This window comes from Eurypyga helias, unplaced genomic scaffold (genome assembly GCF_000690775.1).
Source record: "Eurypyga helias isolate BGI_N326 unplaced genomic scaffold, ASM69077v1 scaffold15819, whole genome shotgun sequence".
NCBI classification, from domain to species: domain Eukaryota; kingdom Metazoa; phylum Chordata; class Aves; order Eurypygiformes; family Eurypygidae; genus Eurypyga; species Eurypyga helias.
Window position 1 is genome coordinate 1,071 of NW_010272841.1, and position 23,292 is coordinate 24,362.

At 48.4% G+C, this 23,292-nt stretch overlaps 1 protein-coding gene across 1 annotated transcript; it reads right to left on the minus strand.

Annotated features, from left to right (window-relative positions):
* Positions 1 to 1,780: 1,780 nt before the first annotated feature.
* Positions 1,781 to 22,399, minus strand: IQGAP1 (IQ motif containing GTPase activating protein 1; the record flags this gene model as incomplete). Its single annotated transcript, XM_010159270.1, has 23 exons — positions 1,781 to 1,894; positions 3,526 to 3,634; positions 4,482 to 4,604; positions 5,480 to 5,646; positions 6,686 to 6,898; positions 7,326 to 7,413; positions 8,968 to 9,103; positions 10,453 to 10,555; positions 10,888 to 11,020; positions 11,757 to 11,989; positions 14,183 to 14,267; positions 14,360 to 14,500; positions 15,719 to 15,943; positions 17,055 to 17,218; positions 17,372 to 17,527; positions 18,980 to 19,188; positions 19,582 to 19,651; positions 19,747 to 19,818; positions 19,917 to 20,000; positions 20,659 to 20,886; positions 21,225 to 21,367; positions 21,693 to 21,860; positions 22,309 to 22,399. Coding segments are annotated over 23 exons (3,255 nt in total), but the record flags the coding sequence as incomplete, so codon positions are not given.
* Positions 22,400 to 23,292: the final 893 nt, after the last annotated feature.

Consider the following 23,292-nt stretch of genomic DNA (forward strand, 5'->3'; position numbering starts at 1 on the left):
GGGGTTGGAACTAGATTATCTTTAAGGTCCCTTCCAACCCAAAGCATTTCATGATTCTATGATCCCTGCCGCTTGGGAGTCTGCAGAGCGCAGCTGCATTTTCCTAACAACCATCTTACAATGTCTTACCATGATTCTCATCATCTCCACACAAAAGGAATTATCTTTTTACGTCCTTCTACAATATAGCAAGTTCAGAGGCAGGAAAAAAACAAAAACCCAAAACCAAATAAAACCAACCCACAAAAAACCTACCAAAAACACTCCCCCAAGGCAAGACCTTCATCCCATTCCAGACCTCAGCATCAGCAGAAAGCCCGCTCTGAGGCATCGGTTTCAGATGGCCTGGACCACATCTTGGATTTGGTAAGAGATCCTGCTGTCGGTGCAGGCCCCAACACTGTGGTACGTTGGAATACGGCCAGACATCAGCACGCTGAAACCAGTTTGTCGCGGGGGGAGTGCAGAACACTCATCCTCAGGGGTGCAGCCCGAGCAAAGACACCGTGAGTGTCTTCTGGGGGAAAAAGAGAAGACCTAGGCTGGAACTCGTCGTATTCAGAGACGGAGCAGTTCAGTTCAACTCAGCCATCTGAACAAACAGGTGACCTGCGAATGCCATGAGATCCACTGTGAACGGACACATCCTTTCTTAGAAATGCTATGAGGAAAAAGGGAGGGAAGAGCTGAAGCAACCAATGAATTTAAAGGTCAGATTGGTTGGTTTTTCTAGTGTGTCTACATTTTTATTGGATACAGCAGAGCAGCCAGGACCACCACCATGGGGAAAAACACACAGAAAACAAAGTGGTAAAGGAAACGGGAACTTGAATGTAACTACAAACATTTAACTTCTGAGAAGCTGCCCTACTGCAGAGTCGTCGTCCTTTGGCAGGTCTGCAGGCAGAGCCCAACACTCACCGCTCCAGATAAGATACACAGAGCACCGCCCCAGACTGGGAGAAACATCACTCTGACATTTCAAGTGCTTTGCGAAGCGACATTAGCAGTTAGCACAACTCAAAAACATTAGAAGTTTCCCTCCCCTTCCCCAAAAGCCCTGTAAGCATGAGGAAATACATTCCAGGGTCCCTCCACTTAAGGGGCCACCTGTAAGTTATTACAGCGTGATGAACAGAAACCGACCGTGACAACAAAGGCCTTAAAGCGGTTCTAGGCGGCCGTAGGACACAGCCACCAGCAGCCGTGTAGGACGCTCACCGACGCCCCGTAACTGCAGGAGTCCCACGCTGGGAACTGCCCGCTGCTGCCGCCGCCACCGCCAGCTGGCAAACAAACGGGTGACCTGGACCTCGAGCCTTTTTGATTCTGGTGATTGCTGTTAGAGAGTAAATGGAGTCTGAACACAATCCGCAACCCTTTCTTTGCTTTCAGGACAAGGCAAACTGACCGCCGTACAGTGCTGTCTTTCTCTTTGCACAGGCAACAAGAATTCAAGCCTTATGAAGCATGCAATTGGGCAAATAAAGCATCCAGGTGCCCTAAGGACACTCCAATATTGGTTTAATCCCCAGCTCTATGTAAAAATACATTCTAAATTAACTCCTTTTCAGGGGACCTTTAAAGCTGAAGATAAAGATCATAAATAAACGAGACACCAACTTCCTGCAGACTCAATCAATGTTGTCAACCCACAGTCCTCCTCCAGGACACGTCTGATGCATTTGAGCAGAGCACGGGCATACACTGATAGGCAGCTATGTCACCAGAAGTTGTATGTGCAGGTTTCTGTTCATCACCCCTTGCTGGCAGAGGTCCGTTACTTCCCATAAAATTTCTTATTCAGGAGAAAGATGAGAAGGTTGACATTCACTTTTGCTCTGTCGAACAACTTCATGACCGCGACGCCTTCATACTGCAGCTGCAAAAGGTCCTGCCAAAGAGAACACTTTTATGAGCCAGGGATCCTCAAGAACTTCTGGAGGATATACAAGACGTGGTACCGGAAGTTAGTGAGGAATATCAATCACAAAATGCACAGCATAAGATAGAAAAACCACACGCGTTAAAGATCTGCTTGTACCGCATGAAAAATAAAGTTGCTCTAAGGCATTTAAGATCTTCATTTTTTACTCTGGGTTTATTTTAAAAAGTTACAGCAGGCAGCAGAAAAAGAAAACCATTCTAAAAGCCAGATTTCAGATCTAGCCATCTCCAGGCTTTTCATTTGCACAGCAGCCACAAAGTTGCTGTAATACTTACAAAGGCTCTGCCACATGCCTGACTCTGTTCTGTACCCACGCAACATGTCAACGTCCCGCAGCGCCACTTTCTACAAATCTCAGCGGCCAGAGGTCTCAGAGAGGTGGTTTAGAGCACTGTGACGCCGGGCAGAGAAAGAAACCGCATTGCTGGTAGGACTACGTGCACGACACTGACTCGGTCTCCTGGGTGCTCACATAGGCGAATCTCCAGTGACGCCTGGCTCCTGTCAGCAATGTGCTGACACGGCACACAGACTCCCCGCACCGATTTCTCTCAGCGATTCATTTCTTCCAGCAAGTCTCTCCAGGCCGATGCCCGCGGGGGCAGGTGTTCAGGCAGTACTACTGCAGGGAAACGTCTGTGCTGCAAAAGCTGACTCTGCCTCCTGCAGCTGCCTAGCCCGTGTGACACTGGAGTGAACAGTCGCAGAGCTGTTTCTGCCGCTTTCCGTACAAACTTAGGCACTGGCAATGCAAGTCTCTGACTGACGCCCAGGCCAGCGCAGTACCTGGACGACCAACGGCAGTTCCCTCGTTGCTGGCCGCCCGGAACATCTGCTTTTCCTGTGAAGCAGTGCTACAGAGGCAGAGCGGTACAGCAACACGCGCCTGAGGAGCGAGTGACCTCGGGTAGCCCCACAAACCAAGTTCGTGACCAGGTGAGGAACAGGAATGAACTAGGGGAGACCTCGGGGCACGTACAAGGCAGCTGTCCCTGCCAAGCAGCCACGTAGGTGGCACGGATGTACCACAACGCGAGGGCTCCTGCAGACAACCTGTTTGGAGACCCCCGAGGCAGCCACCTAACGACACCCGAGGTCGGTGGGGCACAGGCAGAGACAGAAGTGGGAGAAGGGAAGAGAGACACCAGGCACAACAGTGCTGGCACGGGAAGGAGAAGGGGGAACTGTCAGGACAAGGTCTGTCAGTACACGCATGCCGGCGGTGTGCACAGGGTGGCAAAAAGCATTCCCACAGGCGAGGACCGACTGAAGTCCCCAGCCGACCCCCGAGCTGGCCGCTGTAGCGGGACGTTGTCACAAGTGCGCGTTCGCTGCGTGCGCACGTGGACTTGTGGCTAAGGACGGCCCAAGACCAGGCCCTCCGCAGGAGAGAAACGAGCGGCCTGAAGCCCCGTTGGCATCACATCTGTTTCGCCTGCAACAAACGGGTTGGTTTTGAGAGCTTTTGTCAGAGTGCTTGGGCAGACAACATGCCGTCATTACATCTGCAAAGAGTCTGGCAAGCGGTCAGATGTCATAATGACTTAGATGTCATTACTGACCAGAACAGTTCTTACCTGATAATGCAGCATGAAGGTTTCCATCTGTACCCCCATGAATTTTGCTTTTACCTCAAAATCTCCCACTTCTTCTGTTGGGCTGATTTCAAATATCACATTTTTAAACCTATTAAATTTGAGACATGAAAAACCACAGTTCAGTACTGAGCACATAACTCCTGCAGAAACAGGGAGAGAATACATGACATGAAATCTGAAGATGATTTTCTAAGAATCCTGTTCTTAACTATTCTACACCCCTGTTTGGAATGGCACCATGAAAGCCAACCAGGCTCAATACAACAATGAATGGAAGCCTAACAGATTCTACGTCTAATAAATCACCCCTCCACACCAGCGTAGCAGGAAATAGGGTAATTTAGCCCCTGCAGTCTCTTTCAGTGCTGCCCACTCATGCTTCATTTAGTGCACAAAATATGATTCGGGTGGGGGCGGGAAATCAGTAACAGGAAGCTTCTCTGCACTCCACAGAAGATATGCCAAGTTCTCAGGGCTGGCAAACTGCAGCCGGACAAACTCAAGCTGGCGTTAAAGTGATTTTTCCACAGGGAGAGCTGCTAACCGCAGTCCCAATTCACCTGAGGAGGGACCTTCCACAACTGGCGGGGTCACGTTTAACTCCTCTTACACTTCTCCAGGACCTGCTTCGCTTCAACTAGATAAAAAGAGAACTGAAAAGTGAACACCATGCAAAGTTTTCTGGCCCCAGGGACGCCAGCCTAGATCGCCAAAACAACTTCTCTGGCTTCAACAGCTCAGTCTACCAACAACGCTGAACCCCAGGAACAAAACCGCAAGACAATCTGTCGGCATCTCAAACAAATCTCGGCGCTTCTGCTCCGTGACTGCCACCCCCAGAGCAGTTCGGAAAAGGGGCAAGAATTCACCACACCTGGTCTTCTTCCTCTCCCGAGGAGGTTATTTAGCTCTAAGGAATTTTAAAAGATACTCACTGGTTAGCTTGCAGATCCTCAATCTCTAAAAGCACCCCCTTCTCATGGAGCCGAGCTGCTGTGTATTTTAGAGAAATCTTCTTGCTGTTTTTGCCTTTCATCTCCCGAGGTTTCTTAGAGACCCTGCCAAAAACCAACCAAAACCAAACCAACGCCATCAGCTAAGTGAGCCAAGGTATTTCAGACAGCAAACACTTAATCCTGCGTGAATGAGGGCACAGGACCAGTTTCTCTCACCAACTGCGACTGACGCAGCAGACAACGTATTTCTACCAGTTTAGCTAGAAGCACTTGTAGCTTGGATTGGATCTTTGATTTTCTACTACTTCCCAATAACTGTTATGCTCCAGGAGAAGGGGCAGAAAAAAAGGGTAAAAAACAACCCCTAAAACATAACTACATGGTCCTTCATGGACAGCAGCACTTCCTGGCTTTAGGCAAAAGTGGATCTGGGGGCAACTAACTCAATGAAGATGGAGATTACTCAACAACTTTCCAGCCTCGGGTTTCACTGGCAGTTGCTCTTCCCACATTCTCACTGGGGAGGAAGACATATGTTTTTTTCCAGGAAAATCTGAACTGTCTTGTACGACAACAACTGACTCCATTCAGGATCAAGACAGGACAACTCCCAAGCAATGCCTTCCTTCTAGGTAACTACTGTTGTCATTCTCTGCTCCTAGAAGGGATAACAGGACAGACTGAGCAGCACATGCCTCATCGGGGCAACCTGCTTCATTCCCACCAGACTCTCTACACTCTCCTCTCCCAGAGAGGCCAAAATTCTCCCCAGTATGTCTTTGACCCCATTCGGGGCAAAGCCCTCTCCCCACACTGTCCCTCCGCTGCTGAGACCCTTTCCCTAGAGCTAGCGCTGCGGTGAAGAGCTTGGCCAAGGAGCTTTGAGCAGACAGCATTATCATTTTTCTTGGCAACAACCTACACGTGTTTGCTGCGAGCAGCACTCCGGGGCCATGGCACGGTTCCGAGATACTCACTTGCCCTTGCTGGCCAGGTTATCCAGGCAGGTTTTGATGTAGCTTTTGTAATAATCCACTTGTTCTCCATAAAAAGTAGCTTTGGAGTTCAACGCACTGTACGTCTGCTGCAGCTTCACCAGCTCCGCCTTTCTTCTCTGGCGGTATCGGCGCTGATTCCGGATATCCTGTGCCGCAGAGAAAGACGGGGAGAGGCTTAACATCAGGCCCAGAGCACAGAGCATTTGAAACACACCATTTGATTTTGCTTGGTCCTGCTTCATGCTGCATGCAGGACCCCTCAGTTGCACCTGCCCCAGTTTAGGCATCACCACTTACTCTCTGGGTTTACTGGTTTTAGAACCACCCACCCCTACACAGTGGTTCAGAGGAACTTTTTGGTGCTTCCTCCAACTTCAGCACTGACCTGGCTGCAATGACTAGAGCGGGCACTGCCAGTACGCACCCTAAAGGAGGGCAGCAGCTTTTGCCCCCACCAGGCAGGAAAGGTGTCTCCAAATGGGGCGCTAACGCAGCACGCACCTCCTTAATCTTTGTCAGTTGGCCACCTTTAAGCACACATCACCTTCGCACCTCAATGAAAAGCATCACGTGTTCAACGTCCATTTTCATTGCTGATTCACACTAATGACAGTATGATTAATTCTACTTGGATCCCTAAATGAAGTTATTTATTCACTTTACATATATCACATTTCCCAAACAGTTTCTCAGTAAACACATGATGTAAAATACTCTGTCTCCGTGGAAATGTACAACAGTGAGATCACTTCTGCATGTTTTTTCCTCAGCCTACCCCTTTTATCTTGTAGGTATTCTTGAGTGGGTGCATTTAAATAACAGTAACTGTGACCACGTCTTTAACCAAGGGGCAAAACTTCCTTGTGTGAATTAAGCCTGTAGAGGAGCTACTTAAATTAGTGAGAAGAGGCAGAAAAGAAAAGATCACACGTCAGGACCATAACGCTTTTCCTTCAAGTGCCCGAGATTCCGGCACCACAGTCACTCGAGGAAACACAAGCATCCTCTAAAAATGAAGGACTTCCCAAATGCCCAGAGGTGGAAACTCTACGGCAGAAGATACGCTTCCTGTCTGTAAACTAGCTACTACAAAAGTTCGTCCTCCTAAAAACTCCCACATTTCACAACGCTGCAAACCGTGGGGAAACGCCACTAGGATCACTAAGAAAGTGAGGATTGGCGTACCTTTGCGATGTCATTGATTAGCTCCTGGTATTTATTCTTTGCATTCACTGACCCCAGTTCTGTCAGCTTCTTCAGGCCTGTCTTGATTTTATCTTTCTTTTCTTGAAGATTTAAGTTGCCATCTTCCTTGACAGACACAGATTTTTTCATCTTATCGGGAGTTTTAGCGTCACGAATGGCCCGTTTCTGCATAGCTCGTTGATGTTCCGCTTCCTAGAAAAAGAAAACGCAACGCTACACGTTCATAAGTGGATCAATTTTAAGGTCACAAAGAACCAGAAACAGATTGTCCAACCTCTGGTATAACACAGGATAAGGGGTTTTCTTTGGTCATTCCCGTACCGACCCAATGAATCCACATTTGATGAACACATGCCAAACAAGGGAGCTAGAAGCCGCCTACCTGCCATTTAAAACAGTCTTCTAGACAGTTTCTAGCAACTACCAGAGGAGTAGGATTCACATATGCAATTTCTTTCCATTATATGCCCTCCTCAGTATCGTCCCGCACTGCTCCAGCATCAGTGGAGGCAGATTCACTGCCCGACATAAACGCAGATTCCCAAGTACGCCCACACATGTGACAATGACAGATGACAATTCCCTTGTCTAAACAGAAGGCAGGCAAACAACTTCATACTTGCTCTGAGGTAGCTGGAGTTTCCAAGATTTCCGTCAGCGTCTCCCCTGGTTGGAAGCGGATCACATCAACAATTAAACGTTTTGTGCTACAAAGAAATTGGGGAGAATAAGAGAAAAAACTTCAGACTCGAAGACCTTCAATACCATTCCATTCTGCAGTAACATCAGCAGCACCGTTTCACGTACGGGCAGATCACCCTTGGACGCGCGCTCAGGCGGTCACAGGCCGAACAGAGCAGATCCCCCAGGAGCACTTTACTTTTCCAACAGTCTGTTACTAGAACCCGCTTTCCTGAAAGGTTCGCATATGTAGCACACAGGATTTGCTCCTGGGCACTCCCTCAAATGGCAGGACACGCACTCCAAGGCAGCTGCAGTACGGCCACGTGGAGCACAGAAGCTGCAAATCCATGATGAAGGGTGAAGCTGGCAGCAGCACCAGCCAACCTGAGCAGCCAGAAAGAGTCTGTAACAGCCATCCCCAAGTGCACTTCAGTGCCCTGAGACAGGGATCAAATGGCTCCACAGCATGATGCGTATGCCCAGCACCTCAGCCAGAACGGGGCGGGGGGGAAAGCGCGTGCCCGTGTGGTACTTGGCTGCTGATGTATCTCTTGAGAAGCCCAGTTAATTTTCAGTGATTTTGGGAACAAGATTTTCTCCTGGGAGATCACTGCTCTGTCCGGCCCGAGTGTAAGCTGACCCGAAGAATTCCCAGTTAAACTCTCCAGCATCTGAGCAGGAACACGGAGTGGGGCAATAGGCACCTGGATGTCAGGTAGCTGCTCCAGCCCTCAGCAACAGGGATTTCCTTAAAACTGGACAAGAGTCAATATCGGTACTAACCCCTCCGGAATAAAGAGTCCAGCAATAAAGAAATCCCTCACAGTCCATTGCTCCTTCCATTAGGCCAGTGGAACCTCTATTTGCCAAAAAGGCTATTAGTGTTCATCTGCTGAGAGCCAGGCTTGGGAGCCAGCGAGAGCAAGGGCAGGGGACCATCCAGGTGGCCAAGGGGTCCAGTGCCATCCTGGCTTGTGTCAGAAACAGTGAGGTGGTGCTCAGGGACATGGGTTAGGGTGGGCTGGCAGTGCTGGGGTAATGTCTGGACTTGATGGTCTTAAAGGCCTTTTCCAACCCAAACCATTCTACGATCCAAAGAACTGAAAGAGGAGAGCAGCAACAGCAAAGATATCCTGAGCAAGTATTTCCTGCAGACAGGGGATGGCTACGGGGAGAGCATACCAGTTCCCGTCATCTCCCACTTTGCTGACAGGGTGCAGACAGAACCCGCTCAAAGGCTGCGTCAAGCAGCAGCCCACACACAGGCAAATCCAACTGCTGCTGCCACACCACTCATGTCCGGAGAGTTTTCTTTTCTGGCAGTTTTCCCCTCCAGAGGCACCCGAGATGGACTTTTAAAGAATGACAAATTCAACAGTGACAAAGGACTGACAGGAGTGAACCAAACAGCGGCAGGGTTGAAGGGACGCGGACACAAACTCAGTGTATTTGGAGTTAACAGTCCCCCGTTTGTTTGAATTACACCTTGAATCTCTTATTTTCACATGAAATTAACTATGAAAATTCAGGTTCCTCTTTTTCTTGAGGAACACACCAGGTAGTTATCCCTCACTTACTTCAACAGAATTGTCCTCGCATCCATCTCTGCATTCTCATCGCCAGGAACGTCGAATTTATTAGTGAGTGTGAGAGAAACTTCAGTCTTCGCTAGCATCTCCCTGCTGGGGTCGTTAACACTGCCGGCCCCTTCCCCTGCCGAGCAGAGTTCATGGATTAAACCACAGTCTTTACATTCCTGACTGCTAGAGCTTTGCAGTTTTTCCCTACTAACAGCCCACAGACCTGCACTGTCAAAAGGACGCTTCAAAAGCAAAACCCAAGCTTTTATAAACATCAGCCTTAATGCGTCACAAAAGGGAGCGCACGCGCCGGCCAGAACGGCACCGCAGCATCACTGGTGCTACGCCCCCAAGATGCGGGTGTCCCGCACGGCATCTCAGCATTTCACTCTCTGCTCTGACCTGACAAAACCACTTCAAAAATAGAAGTACGACCACGCCTCTACATTCATGTCCTCATTAGACTGAATTTTCCAAGCAGAGAGCAAAGCCCTTCTTAGGAGTCAAGTTTGTAATCTTCTGTTAAACAAAGGAACCCGTCCTGTCATTTTCTTGCTCTACTTGCCTGAACTTGGATCAGAACGGTTGTTCGGATGCTTTTTTCTGCAGAAAGATAGAACTCTGACCCATTACCACATTGATACAATGCACATGGAGAAGAAATGGGGCAGGAAGGTAAGCTCTAGTTAAAGTCAAGGTCTAGGATCACCCAGATAACACATTTAATGTTCCATTCTTTGCCAGCGCTTGGAAGAAAACGCTGGTGATGGCTGCTTCGAGAGCAACTTCGAGATGAGCATTCTGCCATCAAAGCACCCTCTCCACAAACTGTCCGTTCACGCCCCCCCACACATCACATTCCATGCTTCCACCAGCTGCAACGCAGAAACCAAGGAAGAAGAGAGGCTTGTGCAACTTCCCAGTGGTTTTTCGTACCCTGAGGCAGTGACCCCAGGTTTTTAGAAAACTGTCACAGATTACCGAGGTCAGCTCCTTCCTCCATCAGCCAGAATAAAAAGGCATAAAATTCGTAACGTATAAAAATGCTCTGAAGGAGGGCAAAAAGATACTTGCCCACAGGCCAAGGCTGCCCACAGGCACACATGTCATTCAGCACACGCACTGCCACACGCAGAAACCGCGGCTGCAGCTCCAGAACGGAGGACAGATCTTTGCAGACAAGCTGGGACACACACACTGGGAAATGGCTGCAGCGTCATGGAACGAAGAAAACACATCAAAATATCCGTCTTCTAGAAACCTCTGGAGCAGGGTGAGGCAAGGGGGGTGTGGGGAGGAGGAGAGAAACGCCCCCTGCTCTTTCCAGGATGACATGTCCTGTGGTCAGAACACACCCGAGCAAATCTGCTGCTGCTTTTTCGGGTGCGTCCTCCCAAATGACCCGTGACGATTCCTTCATTTCTTTACTGCATTTCACATAATTTAAGGTAATTATTTCTGAAGTACAATAAACCACCCCACCTATTAAGGACTCAATCGTAGGAACCTCTCCGAGATCGTCCAGCAGCTCATGAATTGGATCATTGTGCTCAGGAGCGATCGCGTCTTGATGGTCTAACAGCAGCTGGATGAACAGAGGAACACTTCAGTTGTCAATCACGAATCCTTTCCCGGAGAGCAGAACTACAGTCATTTGAGCCGTATCTTTTCCTAAAAGATCTCATTTCACTGAACTCCAAAGCAGTACCATCAACGCTCAGAGCCGCGCTATCCTCACATACCCAAATACCTTCAAAAGAAACCTAGAGAAGCTGCAAGCAAATTACTTAATTCTATAAACTAATGAGCTCTTGCACACTACAATCAAAGACCTTTCAGCCTTGCAGCTGTCAGCCAGAGGCAGCATTTTCTCTCTTGGAACTGCTTATAAGGAGCACGTGTGAGCTGTATACTTACAGTGTGCGTATTGACGATTTCACCGATAGAAATATAAATGACGGGTTTAGTGAGAGTCACCAAGTCAGAATATTCATCAATATTAAATTTATCCTGCAATTCAGGAACCTCGCAAGCAGCCTGAAAAAAACGTCTTTGGAAAGAAGGGGGGGAAAAGAAAAGTCATGTGATCTGTCGTGAGCATTAACTCCCCGTGACAATCCCAAACGTAGCGTCTCCTCTTTAAGCTATGGTATGGAACACGACAGCTCGTCAGCTTTAGATTAACACATCAGGAGTAACCCAGTAAACCCCACTGCTGACACCAGCTCCTTCTCAGCATTCACAGGCCGGGCCTACAGCCCCCATGACCTTGATCACACATCCTCCAGCCTCCGCTGCAGCAACACCCCCTGCGCCCAGAAACCTCGGGTTTCCTTTCTTCCAAAACAGGAGAGGTGTAGGATGACGACTCTTGAACAAAACCTACTTCAGCTACACAAACACTTAAACGCCAGCCTGAGTCCCCCCTCCGCACCACTGCCTTTTCTCGGGGAGCCAGACGGGACAGAAGCATGGACACCCATTCCCACTGTCCATGTCCAGAAAGTATCACAATAAACACGTGTAAGAGCAACCTTTACTCTGGAAAGTCCTGAGTCAAAACACTTGACTTCAATCCCATCCACGCCTTGTTCCCAAAGCCCAGATACACGTTTTATCTGCTGCTGCCACTGATGCTTCCGGTCATCTGGAGAGCAACCTCTTATTTTCAACAGACCGCCTGGCAGAGCTATACTTTATCATATTTGAGATGTATCATTATCCCTTTTTACTGGCAATGTTACCCTCTGCCAAACTTCCCAACTGCATTAGCTAGGGGCTTCTACCTGAATTTCTGGTACGACTGCGACAGGTACTCGTTAATGATGCTGAGGTGCGCATTGTCTCCCATGAACATCTTATTGGACGCAGCATGCTGCAACATCTTTGCGATGGAACCCAGGTTTCTGCGCTGATCCGTGGTCAGCTGACCTCCGGCCGAAAGGTCAATGATGTCAAACGCATCCGGTGCGACAATGGCCGGGTTCATGTAGCGATAATAGAGTAAGTTGCCAACAATCTGGGAAAAGTTGAGCAGAGAAGAGATGCGTCAAGACAGAATGAAATAGGAGGCAACTGGATGTTGTTGAACTACTCTGGCTGTGCTTTAGTAAACTCTTTTCTTGTAAGCCTCTTCAGAGGCCCCTGCCAGCCAAGGGCTACGCTGTGCTGCTGTACACAGGCACAAACTGTCTCAGAGAATCTACAGTGAAAGAAAAAAATCACAAAGATGCAATAGGATGGTCACCGCAGCGGGACGGCTGCGCGCTACGGCTCACAGGAGAGCACAGCAGCAGACACCCCAATGCGTGAGGACTTACATCCCTAATGTACGGCCAGATCGTACAAGTTACCGACAGACTGCTCATACAGGCTCACACCAATCTCTCAGGGGAACTCGACATACCTGAGTTAGTCTAACAGAGGGCAGAGGGAGTGTGGTACAGAGGAGCCCGACAATGCGGTTCCCACACGGAACGAGAGGAACTCTTAGCCGAGTGGGCAGAAGTGGACACCATCTCCCATGAAGCAAAAATGGTGAGGAAGCACGGCACACAAGGGAGCCGCACAGAAGAAACTACTTTCCATTCCTTCTTCAAAGCCCTTTTCTCTTTCAGAAAAATTCTTTGATAACCCAGCAACATTTTCAGGCACAGACCCCCAGTTAAAGCTAGTGGGAGTAACCGGGAAATCACTTATTCCAGAGATCAGAAAAACAGAAGTACAGAAGATAAATGGCATTTGACACATCACAAGCCAATTCACCCAGTCGAAGGTGAGCAGCAGTAACCACGGAACCAAACCCAGCGATGTCATGTCAACCATATGCTCACAAAGGCACCTCTAACCTGGGTGTGCCACTTTGGCAAACCAGCAGTGAAAGGGAAGGAACCCCACGTGCAGACCAAAGCGACCGTTCTCACTCCGCACGCCCTAGTGTTCGCTGGTGGCTCACAGAAATTAGCAGGTCACCCAACCTTGGGTTAGCCTGCTCAATGCCTGGAAGTTATCAGGGCCTGAGCACACAGCTGAGAACAGAGAGAAAATCTGGCCACTGCCAAGCACCCCAGAAGCATGAACCGCTTTCGGGGGTTGTGGTTTTGACAGCTGTTTTACGCAGCCCCTGCTGTACCCGCACAGACTGTGGCGTGCTGTGACAACGGTCAAAGCTGGTTATGGCCAGCAATAAGAAAACACTGTGAAAGAAACCATATTAACAACTTTCAAACTTCTGAGGAGGAAAGAACAATATGTACACGCGCAGCTTGGGCTGCTACAGAAAATAACCCCACAAAACCCCTAAAAGTAGTCACTGCCCAGAACTGCAGGTCTGACCATCATGTGGACAGTTACATTGTTTTCACCAGGTTTAACAAGAGCTGCAGTTTTCCACCTAAATTTATCGATGGAAGAAAGTAGTTCACCTGCACAGAAAGAATCGATGTCTCAGAATGGGAAAGCAGAGAACTAGAAGAGAGAAGAAAACAGCATTCAGATTGGCAATTACTCTGTAACGAAGCAGAGGCAGAGAAGTTGAAAGAGAAGTTGTCAAGTATTCTAAGGTACAAACTTTGTTTCATTAACGAGCCAGGTATTCATGGTCATAAAGGCTTTCACAGTTCCCAAAAGCCATGAACCCAAGGACATTTCAATGACAACCTCAAAGCTGTAGTCATCTGAGAGCGCCACCTGTTAGAATCCTTTTAGTTCCCAAACCTACTGAAATGCAAAAGACAAAACTGACTCGACGGCACGGAAAGTAACTCTGCATGGTGCTGTCACAATAGCCTAGTGTCACAGACAGCGGAATCAGGAATATCAGAATTTTGCATCCAGACTTTTTTAACTTGACACTGTCTCTTCTAGAAGGTGCAGCTGGCTGGGACCATGCCGGCCAAACCAGGGTTCACTTTCCAGAGGTAAGGGTACCCCGAGCAAGAAACCTACGTGATGAAATGCCCATGATACAAAAAGCAAAGCAGAAGCCATCGGATATCTCCTTCTGAGCAACACTTTCCATCTCGGGTGATGTACATGAAGCTGACCACCAAAAGCCCAGTGTGAACCACTTTCTCCCCGCGGAGGGAAGTAAGCCAGCCTCACACGGGTTTACGTGCACTTCCCTCCACACGCATGTCCGGCGACGGCAAAGGAGATGTGCTTGCCACAGCCAATCGCTGGCAACTACTCACAGCGGCGCTCAGATCCTCACCTTCAGCAGCTCGTCCTCGCCAGCATCGGGAAACTTCTCATGCAGGGAGTCTTTCAGTACCTTGGCGATGAAACGCATTCCGTAACTTCGAGAGAAAGAAAAGGGCAAGTAAGATGGCTGCAAGCAGGAACCCAGCCACAGCGTCTCAGGGATAGCACAGTGGTGCACTGGACTCACGGGATTTTGTCCACTGAACTAACAATGGCAGACAGGAACTTGTCTGTCACCGTCCTCATGTTTCTGATCGAGGCATCCAGGCGGGTCCTCACCTCTTCGTGATTTAGAGCTTGTTCCGGCGTAACATCATACGGCAGTTTGCTATTTGAAAAAGTCAAACACATGAAGGTGAGTATTCCTCAGGCTAGCCTATTTCCAGAATTCTTAGCTGGACATGGAAACAAGGTCATATTCAACTTGGCTGACAAGAGCTGTGCATTGCCTTCAATTAACCCTTTAGGCAATGGAAGAGCTGAAGACTTCTTGCTTTTCCCTCCTCTACTCTCCCTTGCACAGCCACAGTGGGAGAAGGCCCAGCTAGCTCCAAGCTCTCTTTTGCAGCAGGCACACTAGGCAAAAGGTGCCGTCTGCGACGTGCAGCGGCACTTCAGGCTACAAACAAACCAGTGACAGAGCAAACTACACACTTGAACATTGAGATGATAAAGCTTGGACACAAGCCAAAAGCTACAACAGCGTCCATAAAACTAACACAGCGTGCCACTGTGGGAAGCAGTGCCAAAGGAGCAGTTAGGTTTTCCACACCAGCTGAAATTACTGCAGAGCGTTCTGGTGAGGACAGAGAGATGAAACGGGCAATTCGTGAACGCGCCTACCGGTACAGAGAGGGACCGAACACGCATCTTCGCCTGCATCTTTAACACCTCCACAACTGCAAACCAGGTGTGCAGCACCACGCAGGGCCGCAGACTGCTCTGAACAGGGAAATTCACTCATCTCTGGGGCTTTTTTTTTTTTAAAGTATGTTAAAAAAACCAAAACAAACATTCCAACACAACAGAAACTTCCGGTTCTAGCACACAAACATGCACTGGAAGAAAAAGAAAGCCGAAGGACACAACACTATCTAGCACAGTTCAGCTGTCATCAGTGCCTGGTATTAATGAGAAAGACGATAGGACTAAAAACTGCATTGTCATGCTCCTCCTGCAGCAAAAGCAGTTTTACTGGCTAACAAATAGCAGCCAAGTTTGCACAGGCTCTGCATGACAGGAACAGAGACTGACACAGAACCAATTCCCAACTGCTTTTTCTTTGTAATTGTCTCATCAACACAGGCAAACACCAAGAGAATTACTTCTTCCATCTCCTAATGAGATTCCCCGTGAATACCCTCAGCACCCTGCTAGAACGTGATCTTTAGAAGTCTCGCATGAAAGCCACCTTGAGGAGACGGAAAAGCCGGTACAGTTGGACAGATGCAGGCTGTGAGGTCAAGGGTGGTTTGGAATGATCACTCAAGCAGCACCAAGTAGCCCAGCAATGGTCAGAAAAACACAGGAGTAAGAGTTCCCATACCTGGCCTCACCAGTCTGAGACTCCATCTGGTTAACCCAAGACTTGTAGATGTCCACCGGATCCGTTTTGATATTGAGTGCCTTGTCATCAATGATTTCCTTTACAACTGGTGCCAGGATCTGCCTCAGGGCGTTCTGACCACGTGCACCACGGTTGAAGCTTACCACCATCTTAATAACAGTGGGGTTTCCAGTCACGATTTCCTGTATTTGGTCTACTTTTGATCTGAAGAAGAAAAAAATGAAATGAGGTACACATAATTCTGTTAGCTCTAGATACATCTGCCAGCATAAACCGACCTGTTCAAGAGCATCACCTGCACCAAACAGATGATGGATTTGTGCTAAAATCTCGATACAGGAATAAATTACAAGACTACGTAAGAACAATACCAGAACACTACCCAAGGCTGATGAGGCATGAAACTTAGGACTGTTGTCTGGGAATTCCACCGCAACTTGCCAGTGATCACCTCAATGACAGTTACTGCAGATCCAACTGTACCTTGTGTTTGAGAGCACAGCTCAAAACCACAAAGGAAACAGGGCAAGTTTTTAAAGAGAAGAAAAAGAACAGCAGGTTTCTTCCTGTATTTGAAGTACGAAAACAAGCAATCAACAACAAAATCCACACCTAGTGGAACGCTACGTGAAATACGTTGTCAGAGAACAAAGCATCTACGTCTCCCTGGACTCCTATTCCAAGCATGAATTTAAGGGAAGAAAGATCTCTTTCAGAAGTCATTCTGTGTTTCAGGGCACATACCACCTTTGTGATTAAAAACGCATTCCAAAGAACGCTTAGAAGTAGTTCACCAAAAACTCTATGGCACGTTCTTCTTCAGGGCAAGCTGTGCAGCACTGCACTGTGCGGAAGCAATCAAACACAGCACGCCTGAGGGCAGCCAGAGACCCCAGTGCTGCCAAAAGCCAGAAACGCCAACCCCCAAAGTCTCTGTTTCAGCCTCATCACCTTGGGGAAAGCCAGACTGCTCAGTGCGAGCGAGCTCCTGGCTCATCAGGCCCGAGGTTGCTGTTTGTTGAATGGTTACAACCAGACACTGCAGAACTGAAACTGGATTGAACTTCAGGATGACTTTGCATGCCATTAAAAGTAGCTGCGGTGTTGAGCAGTGAGATCCCAACGGAAGTAAACAGCCCTCATCCTTCACGGACATTCTCAACTCTTCCTTTCCAGACTCCGTCAAGAACAGACAGGAAACGGGAGAGGACAACGGGGGGACAGTTTAGCATCATCTGCACGTTAGCACGAGACACAATGTGAGAACTGTCAAAACTGATTCAACAGCAAGAATTTGCCATATGCTACCACGTACTTGATTTCTTCCTGCAACGCTGTTTGGAAGAGTCGCAAGAGCAGGTATTCCTCTCTTAGATTGGATGCATAGTTATACAGCGTGAAGATGACAGAGTCCATGAACTTTGTGGATTTGTTTTGAGGCATCTGAAATATCAGCTTGGCCAAGTATGTTGGGTTAGTCTAAAACATAAGAAAAATCACTTAGTGTGCACGTCCTCACAGGCCAGGGTGGCTAAGAACTACAGTGCTCCATGCTACAGCACATAAGCAACCGTGCCAAGACGGCTCAGCCTCTGTGCCAAGAGGTGAGTGTGCAGCAGCAGCAGCTCTCACCTGCAGCAAGTAGAACAGATGCTGATACGCTTCCAGCTTTTCTCTCTTCTCCTTGCTCAACGCTTTCAAACCTCCCCTCTGTTTGTTCAGCATCATCATGTCAGAGAGCTGCTCCTTGTTCTTCTTGGTAAGTTTTTTGCTATGAGAAACAACATCCTGGAAAGAAGGAACAGGGGCAGATTCCACTGAGTGTTTTCTAACAGGCAACGCTGGAGAGCAGTTGCATCCGAGAGCCCTCTTCTCTTGTCAAGGGAAAGGCAGGGTCACCGCGTGCCTGCGCCTATTCAAGGGAAGCATTATTTGCTATGGCAGCAATTTCTCTGACTGGAAGTCCATATTCTGCTTTGTCCCTAATTTCTTGAATTTCTCCAAAACCCTAGGAGGGTGGGTCACTCTTGGCAGCAGATATCATCAATGCCAGCAAGGTTTTCCTTCTTAAAATGTGCTTAAAACTTCAAAATTCTGTTTCACGATCAGCTAGCTTGCTGCCCCTGCACACTCTGACAGCAACAGCACTTTCTGCTGCAAGCACCAACCCGAAAGCTGCCGCTTCCTTCCAAGATGTGTTTCACTACAATTGAGATTTTACTCTGGGAGGAGCCTTATGTCATTCCATCCATGACCAAATGAAAAGCTGTCCAGGACTTATCAATGCTTATCCATATCTAAAGGGTGGGTGTCAGGAAGACGGGGCCAGGCTCTTCTCAGTGGTGTCCAGTAACAGGACGAGGGGCAGTGGCCATAAACTGGAAAAAAGAAGGTTCAGCGTGACCATGAGGAAACCCTTCTTCACTGTGAGGGTGACAGAGCCCTGAACAGACTGCCCAGAGAGGTGGTGGAGACTCCTTCTCTGGAGACTTTCCAATAGAAAGTTCAGCGTGACCATGAGGAAACCCTCTTCACTGTGAGGGTGACAGAGCATGGAACAGGCTGCCCAGAGAGGTGGTGGAGTCTCTGTCCCTGGAGACTTCCAAACACTGCCTGGACTTGTTCCTGTGTGATCTACTCTAGGGGAGCCTCCTCTGGCAGGGGGGTTGGACTAGATGATCTGCAGAGGTCCCTTCTAAGCCCTTCCACTCTGTGAAGCTGTGAACTTCTGCTGGAAGAACGGGCAACGCTCTACCCGCAAGAACTTTTCTTTGTGAAGTTCATCACATCAGCCAAGTAGTAGCGAGGGCCTCCCTGAACCAACAAACACCAAGTGGCACGATCATGTCTCCCGCCTCCGAAATCAACCCCCTCTCTGCAAGTTTGTGGCATGTCACTTGTTTAACCGCAAAGAAGCGACCAGAGTCCTCGAAGCCTTCAAATACACAACCTGCTGCAATTCATTAGTCAAGATGGTCTTGGGAGGGGGAGGGGGAAGGGTCTTTTTTAGCTTCAGGTCTTGTTTCCTCTCTTTCTACTCTTCCGTTTCGTTCTAGGGAGACACACTACATTAGTGGAGCAGAGTAAGAACAGAATGGGAGTAAAATCAGCAAGTCTGGGGGACAAGGTTTTCTGCTGGGCCTGAGCAACTGACACCCAGGCCAGCAGCTCTCCACGCTAAACACCGCTGAGCTCAGTCAGCTCAGTCTGCAGTCGGTCGCCCATCAGCACATTTCCTACCTGCAGTGTAATTTTGTTTTTCACTAGCAGTCCAATTTTGATGTCCATGAGATTGAGGTCATTTTCCAGTTGCTGATTGGATCGGATCAGGGTTACAACTTCCTCACGCAGTTTCATCAGCTCAAGTTCCTCCTGAAAATCTTGGTCACTCTGATCGAGCAAGTGGACAAACTTACGAACCACAGCCATAGGTGGGTCTTCAGCGTTAACTAAAAACGGGCAAGAAAACATCAGGGGATGGGGAACAGAAGGAAGTATGTGCCTTAGGCATGTTTAAACAGCACATCAAGAACAGCCTGAATAAAATTAGCACCACCACGTCTAAACAGCTTCTGACGCCAGTGAAGAACAGGGTCAGCATCAGCTGGGGTAGCCCACACCAACAGTAACTGCAAAGCTACAGTTCTCCTTCTCAGCAGCTAAAGCAGTAGTTGGCATCGAGTCTCCCTTCAGCCTCACAAACTCCCTCCTCCCCACGCCACCCCACCAACCTCATCCCTCAGGCTCTTCAAAACTGTCCCGATGTTGCACATCACACTACCAGCATCTCTTGTAAATGCAGATTCAAAGCAGATCAGTTTTATCCTCTTGGCAACACTTACTGAGGGTTTTGTAGTCTTCTCGCGCTTTGTTTGCTCGGATAAAGGCTTGAATTTTTATAACATCATTTATCTAGGATTAAAACAAAATAAAATAAGCACTTGGCCTCATTCTGGAAAGAGTACAGAAGTCAGGTGCTGGATTCAGTTTACCAGCCAGCCTCTTACATGGTTTCTGAAATACTGCAGGCGATCTCTGTAACGTCTTCTGGCTTGATACATCCTGGCCATCGACTGAATCTACAGAAGGGTAACCAAAATACTCAGATGAACACCTTTCCTACAAAGCTCACCACCCAAAAGGTTTCCCAAACAAATCAGAAGGGAGCCTTCGCTACCTTCACTACTTGGTCCTTCTGTGCTCGCAAGTAATCCAAACGGATCTGATATGCCTTCCTCTGCTTGTAGCCACGCCACTGGGACTGAAAACAGAAAACAGGCACACTGACTTTTTCTGATTAAACAGAAGTAATTACAAACCCGAGCTTCTTTCTGCTCCTCAGCTTCTGACTTCCCTTTTGGCTAAGTAAAACGTGAGACGTGCTTATCTCACCTAGAAACCTACAGCAGGAAGTATTAACTATTTCACCAACTGTCACCACGAGAGACTTGACATTGCCCATGAAAAGCCTGGGTCTTCTGAGGCACAGCCACATCAAGGACGTAGCTGAACAGTCAAGTGGTCAGAAACTGTTCTACGTGAAGCTCACGCGCTGGATGTTGCTGCTGGTGAGAAGAGCGATGTAAGGGGATAAGCCTTCAGAGCTGACTCTGCTACTGAGTGAGGTCGGCCAGCACTTCAAGGGAGAGAGCGTTATTCCAACAGCAGTAAAGCTTCCTCACGGAAGTTCCTCTCTCTCCCTTTCTGCCCGAGAAGACTGTGTTGATTACATATGACATGGAAAAGTAAACAAAGCGTAACTCTTTGGGAGGAGGAAATGCTTTTAGATAATTTGCAAAACGAGCTGCAGACCATCATGTGCTGCAACCACTGGAACTGAACAGAAACGGTCACCAACGTTGCGTGCAGAACACGATGGCAGAGTCCAAGTTTCCAGCGTGATTCAAAGATGTCGTTACCTGAATGCAAGTGATTGCTGGGACCTGTTTCTTCAAAAAATTCATTCTTGAGTTGAATTCCTGGCGAACAAGATACCCTCGGCAGCAAGCCTGAAGTTTTGTAATCAGGTTCTCATTGGCTAACCACACACGCCCTCGGTTGTAAGCCGAAAGTTTTGTAATCAGTTTCTCATTTGTTAGCCACAACTGCTCTCGGTTGTACGCCGCAGTGACTCCGGATATGGTGCTCTGGGTTCATGTTACGGTAAGAGCCAGAAAAAGAGAATGGAGATACAAGAAAGAGGCCGTTACATGAGCCTTCTGCATTGTGCTTACGAGAAGCTTCCAAGTTGCCTTTCAATAAACAGCAACACCGAGGTCCTGGGCCCTTTTACCGACAGGGTGAAGTTGTCTGAAGCGGGACAGAGCTTTGGCACGCACCATCTGATGATGCCCAGCGAAATAAATGACTTGCTGCGCTTGTTAATATGACTGTGGTGTTGAAGTGTTCTCTCTTAGAGCCGCATTAGGGGTGGGGATAGTAGGAATGTCAACTTTTCAGAGAAAGAGCACGTTATCTGCCCTACCTGTATCTCCTCGCGCGACAGCTGCCTGTCGTTCTGCACAAATTCCGCCGGTTCATCCCATCCTCCCTCTTTTGTCCGCAGGTTGTGGTAATAATGATAGCCGCCTCGCACCCAGTGCTTCACCCATTCGCTGTCATTGCCCCCTGAGAGCAGAGACCGCAATATCAGCCTCGGAACCAGAAAAGCGTCTTCCCTGTCCAGCATACAAACCTTATAACTTAGAAAATCCACAAGTACAGGTGCTCCCTCCTCCGAGCAAAAGAAGGAATGTTTCCCAGTCCCTAGTGACCCTCATACAAGAACCACCTGAACACAACACATTCCGTACATGGAGAACATTCTACTACAAAGCATCCACAATTGCCATCTCTAACACAAGGCTTCTCCCCAGAGGCCTTTTCACCTCTGGTTCCCATTCCACACGCAATAACCTTGAATTTGTCTCATTAACAGCTACTTGAGGTTCACCTGCTGATATTTTTCTCCTTTTGACTTCCGACAGCTCTCGCTGGTACGTCTCAGCACACTCTGGAGTGACACCGTACAGCCCAACATCCGGTGAACGCAGGGCACTCAGGGTCTGGCTAACATCACCACGCTCCACTGCTTCATTAATGGCCAGGATTCCTAAGGAGACTTTGATAACACAAGGAAGCAGGTTACCTTGGCGTTGAGGTGCTCAGTGACTCACAACAAACACGAAAGGACAGAACAGAGCAAGGCAGCATAATGACACACAGCCAAGGCATGTATCCAAATACTTATGTGTACACAGATCCAAAGCATAAATAAAAACTGATCAGACAACTTGCCCTACAGAGCCCTCTTCAGTAAGGAATGCCCAAGCATAGGTGGTACCACACCTGACTGCACCCCCCATGTGCCCCAACACCCAGCACGGGGCTGATTTACCACCCAGACTTCCCAACAACACGTGGTGTTTTCGCTCTGCTCCGATATCTGCTTCAGTTATGGCAGGTGCTGCCAGCATTTGCATGACATCCCTAGCTCCCAACCTCTCCTTGAGTGAGCAGTACTTGGTTGACAGCGGGGATTAACTGCAATGATGCGTGACAACACTTACACCTCTCGGACTCCTCTGTGTCCTTGTTAGCCCTGTGAATCCCATCCTGAATTTCATCTAGCCAGAGCACAGCCGTTTCATCCTGGGTGTCCTGAAGGGAATACGATGAGAAAAATGATACAGAGTGTGAGGAGGAAAGTGTCGCTGTTTTTGCAGAGCAACATAACCCAAACTCAGCAACAGCCTATGGCAGTTTTCCATATCAGAGGGAATAGGAAGCATTTCAGTCTTTCTAACTGACTCCAGCACAAGGGCATCATGTGCATTTATGACTAGTGGAGACTCCTATGGCATGGCCAGACTCAAGGCCTCCTCCCAGCCAAATCTTTTCAGGAAACAGAATGAAGAAGAAATTCTGCCAATGGGAATCACTCTGAGAAGCCAAGGGAGCACAAGGCCAAGGACCTTGTACCGGTTAGTCCTAAAGCTGTGCTCACTAAGCGGACGTGACTTTCTAGGAACCCCTGTTAGCCTTCAGCAGAACGTGGCTACAGAGTTCTTAAACCCAGAGGCTGCCCCTGCACTTCTGCGTGCAGAAGCTGAAGACTCGGGTAACTAACACCCCGTCGGACTGTTCTTGTCCCTGTCAGAAGCCCACGAGCCAGCACAAACTATCAAAGCAAAAAGTGTTGCACGTACTGGGGCCTGGGGCATGCGCCAATGGTCAACGCTATGTTAAAGTCTTTAACACATTCCTCAAGGAGCAGCGACCATGCAGTATCCTGGATTTTGGCTGGGATTTGAAGAAATCCCATCAAGTACTGTTACACACAGAATTTGGAGAACAGGAAAGAAACAAGTGTTTAGCAAGTCCCAAAATACACAAAGAACAATGATGCAGCAGTTGCCAAGCACAGCTCCCCCCACCCACCACAGCTTCCGGTAGGCAGCGCGGAAATAAACGCTGAAACACAACTGCTGCTCCTCTGACAACAATCCTCATACAATGGAGCACATGGACCTTTTCTTCTGGTATGGAGGAGT